General features: G+C 37.5%; 1 protein-coding gene across 6 annotated transcripts; it reads left to right on the top strand.

Moving 5' to 3' along the window:
• Nucleotides 1-965: 965 nt before the first annotated feature.
• Nucleotides 966-15227, top strand: SpP19L (biomineralization proteins SpP19L long form). Of its 6 annotated transcripts, none has more exons than XM_011663208.2 (5): nt 966-1125; nt 6746-6850; nt 8487-8692; nt 10050-10265; nt 13337-15227. In XM_011663208.2, exons 2-5 carry the CDS (start codon nt 6780-6782, stop codon nt 13372-13374), a joined length of 531 nt encoding a protein of 176 aa, XP_011661510.1. In that variant the 5' UTR covers nt 966-1125; nt 6746-6779; the 3' UTR covers nt 13375-15227. The 6 variants fall into 6 exon arrangements, with proteins under 6 accessions (XP_011661510.1, NP_999812.1, XP_011661511.1 ...); NM_214647.1 differs by having other exon boundaries at nt 998-1125; nt 10050-10277; nt 13337-13405; XM_011663209.2 differs by lacking the exon at nt 966-1125 and adding an exon at nt 5977-6107.
• Nucleotides 15228-15783: the final 556 nt, after the last annotated feature.

Raw genomic sequence — 15783 nt, 5'->3', positions numbered from 1 at the left:
CGTACATCTAGACACTAATATAGATGATGATAATACATGATGAATAAGTTATAACATGCCTAATGGGTGGAACTGCAAATGTTCTTTTCGCTTCAGCCTCGTCAGGTATATTATAATTACTGTCAAGCATTAAAACAACGTTATATAATGTAATGCCAAACTAAGTGATCCAATATCAGAAATTTCGTTGCTGGCATGTTAAACAACAGATTATACCTCTCTTTTGGAGTGTGTTAGATGTCCTCCTATCAATATGTTTACCATATGCTACCCCTCCACCTGTGAGTGAACATATGGGTAACATTTGTTTCAACCTGTCAATTCGTTATTGTAAACATGATTTGTTTAGTCTTTGGACCACAGACCTCTAAAGCCTATCATGTTTGATCAAACATATTACATGTATTGAATGATACAATTCGTTATGTTATGAGAGTTCATAAAGTTACAGAGAGTGGCATTATGGCTTGAAAAGATAAAATTCCCAATTGAAATGAGTATGTTATCATTAAAAGCATCTGATATAGACTAAGTGCAATATAGACTGATAGAAGGTACGTGTAATTTGAAGAAAAAAAGGACTATAAACAGGGGCATCACTAGGAATTTTCCAAGGGCGGGGGTTTTGTTGGACCAAATTTGTCGACATATGTGCCCAAATCTCCTTTGAAAAAAGGATGTCAACCTTTGAAATTGATTTAAATGGAGAACAAAATTGAAGAGCTCACATCTCATCAACTTGAAAAAAACAGAATCATTCATAAATCTATCGACGGAAATAAATAAGTGACGCCCTTGACCATGAAATGTTGCGCTTCACCTTTTTCTCACTCGGCTGAACAGCAAAGCTATGTTAACGTGTTAGACCTATGGGATACATTGTATTACTTGCAGGCTAGAGGAAGAGGTGCCAAACTGCTTCTAATGAATACTTCCTAACCGATGCTCTCTATAAATTGCTGTCTCACGCTCTCAGGTTCTCCATTTAGAGAATTGAGGTGCTTGCGTTCTAGTCTTTCTGAACCTCCATGTTGTGAAGAGGATCTACCTTGAATTTAAAATCATTTATCTGCGAACCTGCCCATTGGGACCGCACAACGTACCAACCATACCTCGATTTATCATGTAAGTACTTCTGTTATTTAGTTCGACAGTTTGGAAAATTGATTATTAATATCAGATCAAAATTGTATATGTTTGGTTTTTTGTAGACTCTACACTTTACCCACAAAAAAAATAAATAAAAAAAAAAAATTAAAAAAATGGTCCTTTATTTCAGATATTCCTCAAGGATGTTATCGTCATATTATTGTTAAACAAATTGCATCGTATTTGGTCTGATAACCTAGGTGGAGGTGAATAGAAGTGACAATGCAGATCAAGAATGAGAGAGAGGGAGAGAGATAGAGAGAAAGAGAAAGAGAGAGAGAGAGAGAGAGAGGAAGGGGAGAGAGAGAGAGGGGAGAGAGACCGACAGAGAAAGAGAGGACGAGGCGGAGGGGGCACTTACGCCATACACAACTTTTTGTTGACCTTGATGGAGTATGCTTAGGCAGTATTAATATGTGTACGTTAGGCCGTCGTTTCCGTTCATCATTATAAAAACAGTGAAAAGACTTGTCATTCCGATCAATAATTTTAATAAGTTAATCCTAGATTAGAAAATACTTTTGTAGAATTTTGTTAAGAAAAATACCGTGGCGCCTAAGGTCGGACACATCTAAAACCTTCTCAGAGAGAACCAGAACGCGAGAAAAGAGCGAAAGAGAGAGAGAGAGAGAGAGAGAGAGAGAGAGAGATGGGGGTTGGAGCATTTCCTGGTGTTATACATCTTGGGGTAAACAAATAAAAATGCCTTGGATTTGAAACTCAGGCTTGGAACATTTTTGTTTCAATAGCGAAGAATCAGAGATAGAATTCCAAAGGGGGGGGGGTTAAGGAAATTTTAAAAAAGGTGACCTTTAAAGGCCCACTGCACTACTTGTAGCTACTTGCGCCCTCTTACAACAAACAATGCCTAATCGGTGACCATTGGTCCCCCATGATCCTCTTTTTCTTATGTTAACTGAGAGCTGAGTTGATGAGATAACCACCTGTCCAGTGACCTTGTAGGGCGCTCTAATCCCTCCTTTAAACTATGGCAGATAAGCTTTAAGTAATTTGAAGATTATTTTGTAATGGTTTTAATGGATCGACAAAATCTATTTTAAGAATGTAATGTTGCCTACTAGTTAGGCATTCAAATGTTTTGTAGATGGTTATTTCCTAATTTATATTTTTTGCCGAGAAACTTAATCCTTTGGCGAATTAGTGTGATAGAAAATTTCACTTTTCGTATATGCGCTGGAAACAATCAAAACAAAAACCTCACAAGTTGATTGTTTTATTTTTGGGATATAATGGCAGGTCGTTTTCACTCCTTGTAGATATATGTAAAGTGATATTTCATATTGGACGTGTTTCTCAAGCATATTCTTTAAATTTATAAACTCTATACCACCCCAAAGTTAAAACGTTTCGAGACCGGTTGATTACAGTGTGATGAGACGAATATTTGCTTTATGTTGACACGTCATGTATATTCATCAGTCTACACTAAGCTTGTGCGTTAAGTGACTAATATGAGATTAAATATGCATGCATGAAAAAAAGACAAACTTGAAGCATGGCTGTGACGTGTCAATGAGAGGCTCGAGTTTATATCTCTCCGATTTCCAAATATGGTCCTGAGTTCCTCTTGGCATAAAGCCACGTTATTACTCGTTTCTCGTTCGAGTAGCCGATTAATGGCGAGTGGAATTGGGAGGGAGTGGGGTGCAAAAGATTGTTGTTGTTGTATTCTTTGAAAACAGAACGAGTGGATTGATTGCGTAATATAAAACTGTAAGGCCCGCCAGAAGTGAGTTGGTACAGGAACTTGTGACATACTTTAATAGTTCACCTAAAATGTTTGTGTGAACGCCCTTCTAACTCTGACACAGCCATCAGAAGCCATAGGATTTTAATTGCCATCTCCAGTTTGATATTACGATGAAGACGATTCGAGATTATTTAGTTAAAAGACTATTTTATATTTAGGTCATCCTAATTATAAAATACCAATACAGGATTATGGCAAGTTCTTTTTTAATCAGTAAAATAAAGAATTAATGGTACATATAGGATATCATGGAATATATTTACTCGTTTTTCTTTGAGAAAACAACACCACATTTAATGATAGATAGTTGTATAAAATATGATATTTGTATAAAATATTATAATTGAATAAAAACATCGCGGAGTGGCCAACATAACCTAATAAACCTGTTACCATGGACACAATCGAAATATATCCTGTAGTAAATGTCCCATCAAAAAAAAAGTATTGATAATGATTTCCATGCTCTTGACCTTTTCAAGCAAGTGTGTTACTTAAGGACGTAAGCGAGTGGGATCATAAAACTTATATTTATTCCCAATGCAAACTTGTTACCAGGACAACTCCTTCAAGATATTGGTGACATTTCATTGTGTTGTCAAAACTAATCCCAATCGAACTATCTGTTTACAAACAAACGAAGTTTAGTAACTGATCTTAAAGTAAACAAGTGAGAGGCCATTATTTACTTCTCGTATATTAAAAATCGGCATGCCAACAAAATAACCTTGATGCAAATTAAATAACTATCTTGACCTTCGAGTCGGAAGCTCTTGACATCCGTGACTCTCAGCATTACTAAAGGAACCCTGTAAATCAAGTTTATACTGTGTGCTGGATTGCAGCCGACAGCTAGACTCACCTCCTGGTCTAGGCCCCCTACCCTTTCAGAGACCCCTTCCTTTTCAGGAACAATCACAGTTTCTTCCTACATTTCTTCCTGTCTTCTGCACTGTTAGGGACGCCCTGCCAACAACAATGCAGGTTCTGCACGTAGCCACGTAGTCATGTCTTCCTTCTATACATGTACGCACTCATGTCAACAAACAGAAGCCGATCATTTGTATAATTTAACTTTTTTTGTTCCCGTATAAATGAAAGAATACATTGTTTTGTAACATGTCTCCTTTAAATTTACATGTTTTTGTACGACCATCTTTTAAACAGATCCCAAGAAATAATGTCAAAGCACTCAATAATTATAATACAAAGTAAGCACGCAACTGCTTTCTAAAGAACCTTTTTTTTTTTATATGTCCATCTGCGTGTGTTATAATGTCTAAATTTAAAAGAAAGAAATAAAATATTTTACCAGACAAATTTATTTCAATTTGATGTGTAAAAAAGGGGTTAGAATGCAAAAGCCAGCAAATGTTAAATTGATTCTTTGAAATTCCGTATGGAATGAACTTTGCCTCAACTAATTAATTTCCATGTTTATATTGCGCCAGTCAAACGAAACTTTTTTTCGTGAGCTCTCGAAGTAGTGTCATATTTTTTAACAAAACAATACACAGGTCCACTTCAAGGGGAAAGAAAGCTATTGTATTAATTCGCACATATAGGGAAGGCGGAAGACTGAAATAAGGACGCAACATTGCACCTTCCATGACGCATCTGAAGACACAATTCAGTCGGGTCACTTGTTTTTGATTTGCGACAGAACCTGTGCCAAGAATGGACTTCATGAATGTCGAACGCTAATATCAAAGTTCCTTGATTTCAATTACGGAAACGTTGATTTACTCCGTTTGGATGTCAAGGTTTGTTGCCGGTGAGGGGTAAATGGCAAGGGCTAAGTTCTGATGGGGACGGCGAATGAGCAGAAAGGCAGACCGTCCACCAATAGAGCAAGGCTTTAAAATCCAAACGATTATAGAGTATCATTCGCATTTCCGCTCAAGCAGCCTTCGACATCCGGTGTATCATTGTCAATTATGAATGCACAAATTAGAGGTGCCGCTTAGCGTAGAAATACACTCAATATGTGTCTAATGGTAAAGATATATTTCTTAAGTAATTTCTATTTCTGGATACGCAGACAATGGACGTTTTTAAAGCAGACAATTTCTTTAAAAATAATAATCAGTCCCCAGTTCCCATGATTATGAGTCAGAGTTAATTATCTTGCGATCCATGATGTTATTTAATACAGGATAAAAGGAGTAAATTGTAGAACTAAACATTAACAAACAAAAATCAAAACAAGGCCTTACTAGAAGCTTTAGAAGAAAAAAAAATCTTATTATAAAAATGTCTACTAATTGTACGAATGTAAATTTTTTACAAAGTAGTTTCTCTCCATAAATTCAAATATCACATTTTTCAGTTTATTTACAATTTTTGAATGTCCGTGTATATAGCCGTTACACCCTTGAAGACACGCTTATAAAAGCATTTTTTGGTCACGTAAGTGCAGGACAAGGGTTTTATGCTAATTGTGTTTTTGATATAATGATATATGTATATGGTCTCATGGTAGAATAATTGCAATCATTAATTTGCGATACACCTATCCGAAATGATTTTAAAAAACAGTTCAGTAACGCATTACCTAAACGGCGCCTTGAAAGAAATGTTTCGAGTTCAATTTATGGTGTTTTCTGCTACATGTACATTGTTTACGAGAATAACGTGATTAAACGTTCCTAATGTATAAGATATTGTTCTCAATTTTTATGAATTTGCTCTCATATTTCCCTTAAAGTAGGAAAAAACGAAGATATATCTTTGAAGCATATATGTGACCTTTAATGGATTTTGCAAGCCAAGGCGAATTTCATGAAACCTGAAACATATCTTACACGCTCTCCTTACCCCTTAACCAACCCATGGTATTATACATCTCATCGGTATTCATGACCCTCAAAGGAACCAACCACCGGAAGTGTGTTGTTTGCCCCTTCCTTTGAAGATGAGGGAAGACAAAGGGGTTGCTACTCCTGGATCCCCAGGCATTTAGGACTGAAGGGAAGGGTGTCACCTATAGGGGAACCATCAGTTTTCATCCGCTTAGTCATCGGGTGCATACTTCCTGTTCTTCTAGATCGCAGGAGCTGGGTAGGAGGTACCGTCAAGTCAGGACCGCGCACAGGTTGCATTAGATCTAAATCTTTTCCACTCCTAGATCATTCATAGGCGCGTCCATCAAAAGGAATAGTACGGCTATACGATCTCTCCTTGTTAGGTATATCTTCAATCTGGTTTGGTTGTTCTTACTCTAGGTGACGCACTGGTTTTCAAGTTTTTACTTTCAGGATTTCTTGAACACGTTCGCTCTCATGCTTTGCTTTGTTTTCATTTTGATCGACTCTTATTTAATCGAGGAAACTCTTTCATTTGAATTTTTGAGGGTTGCTTTTGTATTCTAAATTGTATGATGACTTCGTGGACATTATTGGACAAACATACAGACCGGCTATCGTCGATCTTTATCATAGATAAGACACCCGAAGGTTGTTGTCTTTCGATACTGCGCTAAGCGATTTCTATCTCTTTAATGATTTGAAAATGTTGTCTTGGTATTTCCCCCAAAAATTGATACTTTGATCTATGAATTTGTTCTCGAATATTTCAACACTCTTTTCTTTGTCGGCTTTATAGATTGAGAATTAAGGTGTGGTTTCAGAATCTCAAGTTATTATAGTTAACAATGCATTAGTGATCACAACCTGTTTTGTCGAATCATGTTTCGTTCACATTAAATACAATATCCAAATGTATAATGTCGTATTTATCTCGGATTTCTTGCACTTGAGGACGCTTGTTCTTTATTCTGCTTCCTTACTTTACTTGCATAATATATATATTGTTTTCTTTTCTTAGAACTTGTGAAGTCCACCCCACACCCGATTTCAAGATGACTAAGGAAGAAGCTGCAACCGAGGAGACTAAGACAGAGACTAAATTAGAGGCCGCCCCAGAAGCCCCGTAAGTTAACAAGAAAAGCTTATCTTTAATACCCCCATCATTTATCATTATTACATTTTTTATATTTCAGATGCGTGTAACACTAACTTTTTTTCATTGTAACTTGGTTTAGCTGACATGGTGAAGTGGATGGCTACATTTTATTCAAATGTTATCATCCACCAGATCTGATCAGATATGAGCTAGAGATTGTTCTTTTACTAAAACCCTTTTACATAAATGAGAGAAAAATGAAGTATTTGTTGTTGCTATGCAAATGTATCTTGACAGTTATCTATGCAAATTTGACGTAGTTTAAAATGTGGAAGAAATTATATTTGTCCAGTACTTCCCCTTTGTTCGACCAAATTATTCTTAACCGTAATGACTGCCCACATATAGAAATGCCACTAGTAAATTTCAGCTTGGCATTTGTCTGTTATTTAGGATATCATCACATATTTTACATGTGTAAGTGACTCGATAAATTCTCTCAACGTTCCTTCTCTAGAATCAATGATTAGGCATATCCCCCGTATGTTGGCGTAGACTCTGATGCGATAATGCACGTTTCCTTCCTATTGAGTCGAGTCGACTGATAGCCAGTCAAATCTTGTTAAAGTCTCGACTCTCTGTCTCTTCCGGTAAGGGTTTATGTCACGTCAATGACGAAGGCAACGACCATGAGTCGTTCCCCCATTTCCTAGTCCTCTTCAAAAGGAGAAAAATTTAATGAAAATGTCACCTGATGATAGCTTCAATTGCATCCATTTAAAGAACACAAAAAATGCCTACATTTGACGTTTTTGTTCTTCTACCTTTGAAGTATCTTGGCTATATCTGCATTTTTGTAAGTCTAATTATCAGTATAGTATATATAGGAATAATCCCTTCGTCGTTTTCTAACCAAAGCTCAGTACATTAACTTTAAAATCCATGGAATTACTGTTAGTTTACTAAATACAGACTGCACACAATTTTCTATCAAAATTTTGTGATGAAAGTTTGGAATTCGGCCAGAAAGTAAGAAGGGAAATGGCGTTTTATATATTTTTATATAGTTATGTAATAAAATTTTGTTTGCGGTTAAATTAATACTATGGATGTCACAAGTCCTGAGCTTTAGACAGTGAAATAAACGCTAATAATTTATTATGGAATTTTCCTTTTCGTTAGCAATCTATGATTAATCCTACCGGCTACAAACAACTGAAAGCGACAAAAAAATGTAATTTTGGTAATTATGGTCAAATTATACGATACTTTCTCGTCTAAATCTTGCGGAAAGGAACGTTTTTGACATTTCTAAACACATTCAAAGTTATTCTCCTCAATTGAACGACTCAGACGTAAAAACAGTTAAAATTCGTGAGGAAGGGGTATTTACAGCACGACCTAAATTAGAACTGAAACGGAAACACGTAGATTTCAAGGGCCACGCCCAAGCGTAATCAATCTCCACGCCTACTCTGTTTAACATCCTGAGACACATGCAGCTTTTGCGTCATGAGATCTTCGACATAATTTGTCGAAGACCCTATTGCTCGCTTGTTCTCCGGAAGAAGAGTGTGGGGAAAGATTCCGTTTCATTTGGTTTATGCACTGGCTTTGAACAGTTGAGTAGTGTCATCATGGTTGTTTGTCTTCCCTGCCACAGGCCCAAGACCGAACCTGAGAGCAAGATCGAGGAGGGACAGGCAAGCGGAGAGGGCGCTGGTGAAGAAGGAAAGGATGGTGAATCAAAACCAGAGGGAAAGACGAGCTCGACGTCAACAAGGAAGAAGAAGTGGCTGCCATGGCAGAGGAGAGAAGGAAACAGCGTCAAGGGGGCAAGCATAGGGGCTGAACCTGCAAACAGTTCAGGTAATCATATTCCCACTATCCTACTTTATTCTCTATTTACTTTATTATATTTATCTTTGGTTTGAAGCGTCGTACTGTCTTTTTATCTAACAATATGTGTTTTATATTTAGTGTCCATTTGCAATGCTTCGACCTCAGTTAAATATCAAAAATAGAATATCAATTTGTAACAAGCTGGCTTTGCAATATACACCAAACTCAGAAACATTTGTATTGTCAGTCACTGTCCTGTTGTGTTCTTTCAAATGGCAATGTAGTTAGATTACCCTTTGGGAGTTGATAAAAAGGAATACATATATACTATTTCGTGCAGAATAAAAATTATTACTAACCCAAACAAGTAGAATGAACTGAATGAACGGAAGTAAAAAAAAAAAAAAAAAGGAGAAGGAGAAGACGAAAAGACAGAAAATTACAGGACAAGGTGTGCTGGTAACCTTGAAGGACATGCGCAGCACTATACCTAGCTGGTTTGACTTTACTCCCATCTCTATGACAGGTGCTTCCCGTCTTACAATCCCCCTGGCGACACTGTCAGCTCCGGCAAGGCCCCACTAATTAGAGACACCCACTATCCTGTGCGCACAGCTGTCAAAGTTGGCTACATCAGTCCTTGGTTTCATATCCGACACCTTGATCTTCCCCAATCCTCTCTTGTGTCCCCTTTCACGATTCAAGTTTAATCTTAGGATTGGGACTAGGTCTGAGGACCAACCCCTTGTACGTTTCGTTCTAAGCCACCTGTCCCCCATGCCCATACTTACACAGAGCCTTAACCCAAGGTTATGGCATAAGCTGGAATGGAATGAGTCAAGAGCAACATTATTATAAATGCATTTTAATTCGTGGGAAATCATTTTTATGATAACTACAAGCGCAAAACCCTTCTCATGAATTTCTCACTGGTCCGTCTCACTTTGTATTTTCCTTCAGATTTTCCCCTCTCCATGATCATGAAAATTAAGTAAAACTAAGTTTGTGGAGTGACTAAAAATATGATATTGGAATATGCATGTTGGTTCAAGGCTATATTATTACGATGCATATTTATCTTATAAATCAAGTATCAACATGACGAAGTAAGCCATTTAAAAAATGTTCAGGTATCTGTCACTTACTTTAGGCAGAATTCCTAAGCACCTGCGTCTCGAAAACAAAGACAGTCGACTTCGGCCGATTTCGATGTCTGAGTTGGGATTGGGGGAGCTTCAAGGTCACCTGAACTTCTTGTGAAGATATTGGGCAAGGCAATATACTAAGCCAAGTTGGAATCAAAGTGTAGCTTTGTTAGTGATGATAATTACGATAACTCCATAACCAATAATTAACTCCCTCTTCTTTCATTGTGCTTTGGCAGAGGAGAGACAACCCACCGAAGCTGAGATGGACGCTGAGCTCCAGAAGCGAATCCAAGACCTGCAACAAGAGAAGAGCAAAATCCAGGACCGGCTCCAGCTCTACAGGAAGATCAATGACTTGGAGAAGGAAGTTGGTGATATGAAGGGTGAGCTTGACACACTCAAGGTCTGTGTTGCGAGACCGGAGGAGATCGACACTAAGGTCCCGGATGAAGGTCAGTGAGATGGTAAATACCCATTTGCTCTGCTTTTTAGATTCCTTATTAAGTTACTTATTAGTTCACCGTTGTAATCCTTTCGTTCCACCACTTCATTTTGTCACCATCAGTTTGTCCTACTACGTGTTTTATAAATGCAGATTCCACCATGGTTCTGATTTAGCCTCATTTGGATTTTTTGTTGCTGCCCATGCGTTGTTAGATAGCTCGATAGCTACACAAGGAGGCGTTTCATCCATTTTGATCGCCAACTATAGTCTCATGTTGCTTTCCATACAGTGTTATTAGACGCCACATTTACCGGATTATCTTTCAACGTACGGGCAACGAAAGTGATTCCGAACGCGCTTACTAGAATCAACGAAAAACTACATAAAAATAAGTCAGAGATGACACTACTTTTATTTATCGCTTGAGGCCTACATTCACATTATGTCAAATATTAGTGTTTATATTCCACATACTAAGAATCTTGCTCTACGATTGGTCAAAAGTAAATCACATGACGAAAGATAGTTCGCCCATCATTGATGGGATAAGAAAAGTTCGTTGCACTGTATAGATAGTATAACTATCTACACAGTGCAACGCACTTTCATTGTATACGCTCTCCTCTTTAAGCGCTTTTAGTGTTTAGTACGCGAACGTTGGTCACGCGCGAACTATATGGTCACACCACCATAATGCAGGAACTGCACGTATCGTACACCGTTTGCTAGCTGTTAATTGATGACTTGTTGCTCTAAAATGACGGAATAAGCGAAATGTTTATGATGCGGGATATAAAGCAAATAATCACCCTTTGGTTTCAGGCGATGGCAAACTATTACTTCCTCGGCGATCTGAATGTATACGCTATCTTTCCTCAGCTTCGCTTCGGGAAGATAGCTACATCTAGATCGCCTCGGAAGTGATAGTTTGTCCCATCACCTTCACCAACGGTAGTTATTTGCTTACTATCCGTGGGAAAAGGATAATAAATGCTATCATCCAAACCAACACAACCCTTATTTTAGAAGCATGGTTTAAACTCCCTTTACCTTGTAGTACCGTATTCATGATTTTTAATGCATCCCCGGAAATCCGTTCACCAACAAAAAATGTTTTATCGTGAATATCTGCCATTATGTCACCTTCGTTTCATTTTGTATAACATTATTTTTTTTAAAGGCATTCTAATGAGGTAATGAATCCAATCTCTTGTGTACACATACAAAATTTCGTAAAAACTCAGTTTTACCAATAATGCTCTAAAGTTTAATTTGTTATCATTTTTAAACCGTCTTCGGCCTGACCCCTGTTATCTTCTATTTTTAAAACGGCCAACTTGGTAAGGAGTGAAATTATTTTTCCTGTCTGTTAGATTTGACAGATAATGAAACATGATTTTTTTTTTTTTACATTTGACAAAAAATGTTATGATTGCAATCGTTAGTGAACAGGAAGAAGAGATTATATGTTGATCCTTAACACTCGTCTTGACCTTGTGCGTGTCGTGGAGACCAAAGCGAGAAAAAGGGGAACACTTTTCTCTACGTTTGAGAAACAATTGCACATTTATAGTCAAATTGTTGTTTGAGTCTTCATTATGCATATTGTTAGCCTTAGATTGATAATCATTTGATTAGTGTCTTCATTACATCACCATTCTCCTATAGCAACCATTTTAGCAATTTTTAGTTCATGCCGCACGCCTTTGCACGCCATATCATTTTAAGGTATTTTACACATTACCAAAATTGGTACTAAAACAGCATCCCTTGTTTATGTAGCTATTCAAAACTCTTTGTAATGTTAATGAGAATAAATGAAAATCTTTGAAATATGATGGGTTTTTTATTAAGAGAGATTCAAATTCGAGCCAAATTTTAGGATTCCAATTGCACGGAAGTACTTAACATTTTTATACCAGAAGATCTCAAATTTAGTTGACTTTCTACATGTTATATCTACATATGATAACCAAAGGGTTAACACTTGTATGGAGGGCGTTTTACGTTCTTTTTTGCCCCGAGGGGAGATAGGAAAACGTCTGCTTCTCGACACCCCTTAATAAGTGTCTGACTCATGTCCGCCCCAACACACCCGGTGACCTGGGGGAAAGAATCTCTGCACGCAACCACTCAAAACAAAACCCCTTTTTTATACACCATCAACAAGTTTTACTTTTATCCCCAAAAGGGGTTCCAATATTTTAATGACAAAATCGCAGTTACTCCGACAGTCCGATATTTACGGTGTTTAGCTTTTAGTTAACATGACTGTTTAAGATCGTTGGAATCAGCAGTTCCTTTTTGCGGGTTACATAGTGAGTACCATAGAATCGTTCGACTGTTACATGACAACATCTATAATATTATCTTTTGCTTCATTGTTTTTTGTTGCACCTTTATGTCAATACACGAAGGTTGTAACTAATTTGGTTGTTGGATTTCATAATTTTTTTGTTCAATACCTTTATAATTTGATGATATTCACTTTTTCTTCCTAAAACCGTCACTACTTCTCTGTTGTTACTTCTCACCAGCCCACTTTCCCTTTCTCTCTATGTATCATTCCCTTTCTTCTGACTCATTCTCTTCTCTCCCCACTTCGATCTACTCTCCTTCTACCCCCATCAATCTCTGTGTCCTTTTACTCATTCTTAGTGCTCATGCTATGTGTAAATTTACTTTGATGTTCATGCGATGTCAACGTCTATGCTTGCATGTATTTATCACTCATGTATTTAAATTATTCCTGTTTTTGTTGTTTTTATATTTATTATTATTGCTTGTAAATAAAATCACATGTAAAATCTTCATTTATTTAATTTAGACGAATAAAATGAATTCAATGAAAATCAAATGAATTGAATTAAGAGTAGAATCAAGTTCAAATGCAATATGTAAATTTAAGAATCGAATCACCGACCCAACGAATGATTTGATTAATAGAAACAGGAAAGCAGTATTACAACTGTACGTTCTTAAAATCGATGATTACTTAAGATCTAGAAAATAAAATTGACTTTGGGACGGGAAATTTGAAGTGATCGTTCAACTATGTGTGACTTTTCTGTTCTTTAGGTAATGGGACCACCAAGCCGTTTGCGTTTCAACAGTAACTGATGAAACAAACAACTCAGCAAAGAGAATTATACTAAAAGTAAACTCACACAAGAAATACGGACTCATTCGGCATTTCTGCAGTATGTTGGGCAACGTGTAAATGAAAAGGTTTCCATGTTGCTTCGAAGGATTAATGTTCACCAGGGGGCCGCTACCACGTGTAGATAGCGTCATCATCCATCCATCGACAGATCCTAAACGGTTTAATCTCCGTCCTGTGTACGTTGCAGAGATAACGGAAAATCAACCAAACAGTCCTCATTACTGAAATACATACTACATCAACAACACCCAACAACATTCTAACCTGAAATCGTTGCTCAGATCCCCGAAATCGTTGCTCAGATCCCTTTTCCCTCGGCCGTCCCGTATTCCTCGTAATCTCCACTTGTCCTGGCTGTAGCCATGGATGTCAGTTTCGACCGAATAAACATAAAAATACAACATTTCATGTGGATCGCAAGAATCCTTCAGAACTAATCCCCACGTATCCAGAGCATAGATTGACGATGTGCATGACTGTGGCAAGTGGACATGGTTTCAAGAACTTTCCGGATGCCTGAATCGCACCGAACGAGAGCGCCCATATATTATCGAGCTATTTTTTTCTAAATGATGTTATAACCATTTTCTTTCTATCGCTGCCTGATTAGCTGTAGATTTAATGATAGTTTTGATGAGTAGTTTAGTTCTCGTATCGACCAACAAATGTCCTAAAAACAGTGGTCTTTTTTCTGAAAAATCGCCTGGTGTTGCCGCTAATGCCGAAAAAATTACTTTTCTGTCATGTCAACTGTTTCGTTTACCACAAGCGTTTGAAATTAAATCGGGGAAAATTCAAATACTAATTTCGGGTTATCATACTATTAATTTTATTGTTGAATGTTTCTTGTTTTGAATGACACTTTGTACCACGTGATTTGGTAATGATGGATCTTAAAGCTGCTGTAAACCTGCCATATAACTTTCGTCCTCTTTTCTGTATAATAGTGATATTTGTATAACTTTCCTTGGGGAGCTAGTCCCTCTTTCATTTCCACGTAGTCAATGTATGAATGCATGAGGTATATTTAGAAGAAAATTGTCTAATTATTACAAAGCTGCAGAATGATAGAAAATCATTTGTTTTGGGTGTAATATTATGTTTTAAGAATCTATTAACAAATGATTAGGATGTAATAAAGAGTTTGGACCATCGGGATTTCCGAGATTTTCAGAGATCTGGTCCACTTTATCAAACTTTTCTATTGCGATGTAGAAAGCTTACAAAGCCGGGCAAAGTGCAATATTATGGACTTAAACATCTAAACCATGCCAAGTATTCACTCATTTGATAGAACTAGTGTTTAGAAATAGCGGTAACATATATATACATCTTGGTGCGCATGTTCAGTATATGCACACGTTACATGTATATCATATATTTGTATTATACTATTTGTCACAATAATTGTAATGCACCCTTTCTAATCTTGTACAGAGCTCATTATATATAAAGGATCTTTTTTCAATTTTCAAGAAAAATTATGATTTGTTTGTTTTAGTTTGTTAAAATGGGAGTTTGCATCAATACCATGCGACCGTCGTGTCATTCAAAATGGCGTCCATTCGTTTTTGCGCAGATGCTTTTCAATACAGTCACTCTGAGGCGCCAATATGGTGAGAGCAAACGTTTGGGCACCATTGTGGGATGCATGATCATACAAAGCCCATCAATTATTTAATTCTCTTAGATATTTGACTTTCGCGTTTATGAGAATGTAGTATAAGATATATATATTGTCTTGCACATTGTATTCATTTCTCTTTTGTTTTCTTGGTACCTAATAAATTGTTTATTTCATTTCAATTATAAGTGTGATGTTCCTTTGTTTTCGTCTGAAATATTGTAAACATTGAAACTCTAGGTGATTAAGTGTAATTACATGGCCATGTTGGCTGAAAATGATCAACCATTCCCCCTTTCCTCCCCCATCTCTGTTTCCGTCTCTCACTCACACACACACACACACGCACACGCACGCACACCACTACAGGGAAATGCTGTCAACCGTGGACCAAGTTTAGTACTTGTGTTTGTGTGCGTAGGTAATCACCAGCAACCGCGGACCACTCCATAGAAAACTACTTAAAACCGCGGACGTACCTCCTATGGGATGATCCAGGTAGCGAGCGCCTCTCCCGCGCAGTCAAAAGGGGGCGCTGTGACATTTCGCGATACACATCGGACTGATCCAGTCGATGTTGCCTACACGCTGTGACATCTAATATTCAAACGCCCCCTACGTCGTAAATTTGATACGGCGGAACCGGTATCGCAAACCGCGGTTTGAGGTAGTTTTCTACGGAGTGGTCCGCGGTTGCTGGCGTTTTCCTACGCCCCCCCCCCCCCAACACACACACAC

The sequence above is a fragment of the Strongylocentrotus purpuratus genome, unplaced genomic scaffold (genome assembly GCF_000002235.5).
Source record: "Strongylocentrotus purpuratus isolate Spur 01 unplaced genomic scaffold, Spur_5.0 spur5_scaffold_11, whole genome shotgun sequence".
In the NCBI taxonomy this organism is placed as follows: Eukaryota; Metazoa; Echinodermata; class Echinoidea; order Camarodonta; family Strongylocentrotidae; genus Strongylocentrotus; species Strongylocentrotus purpuratus.
Note: the sequence above shows the minus strand (reverse complement) of the source record. Positions and strands in the feature narration are given on the sequence as shown.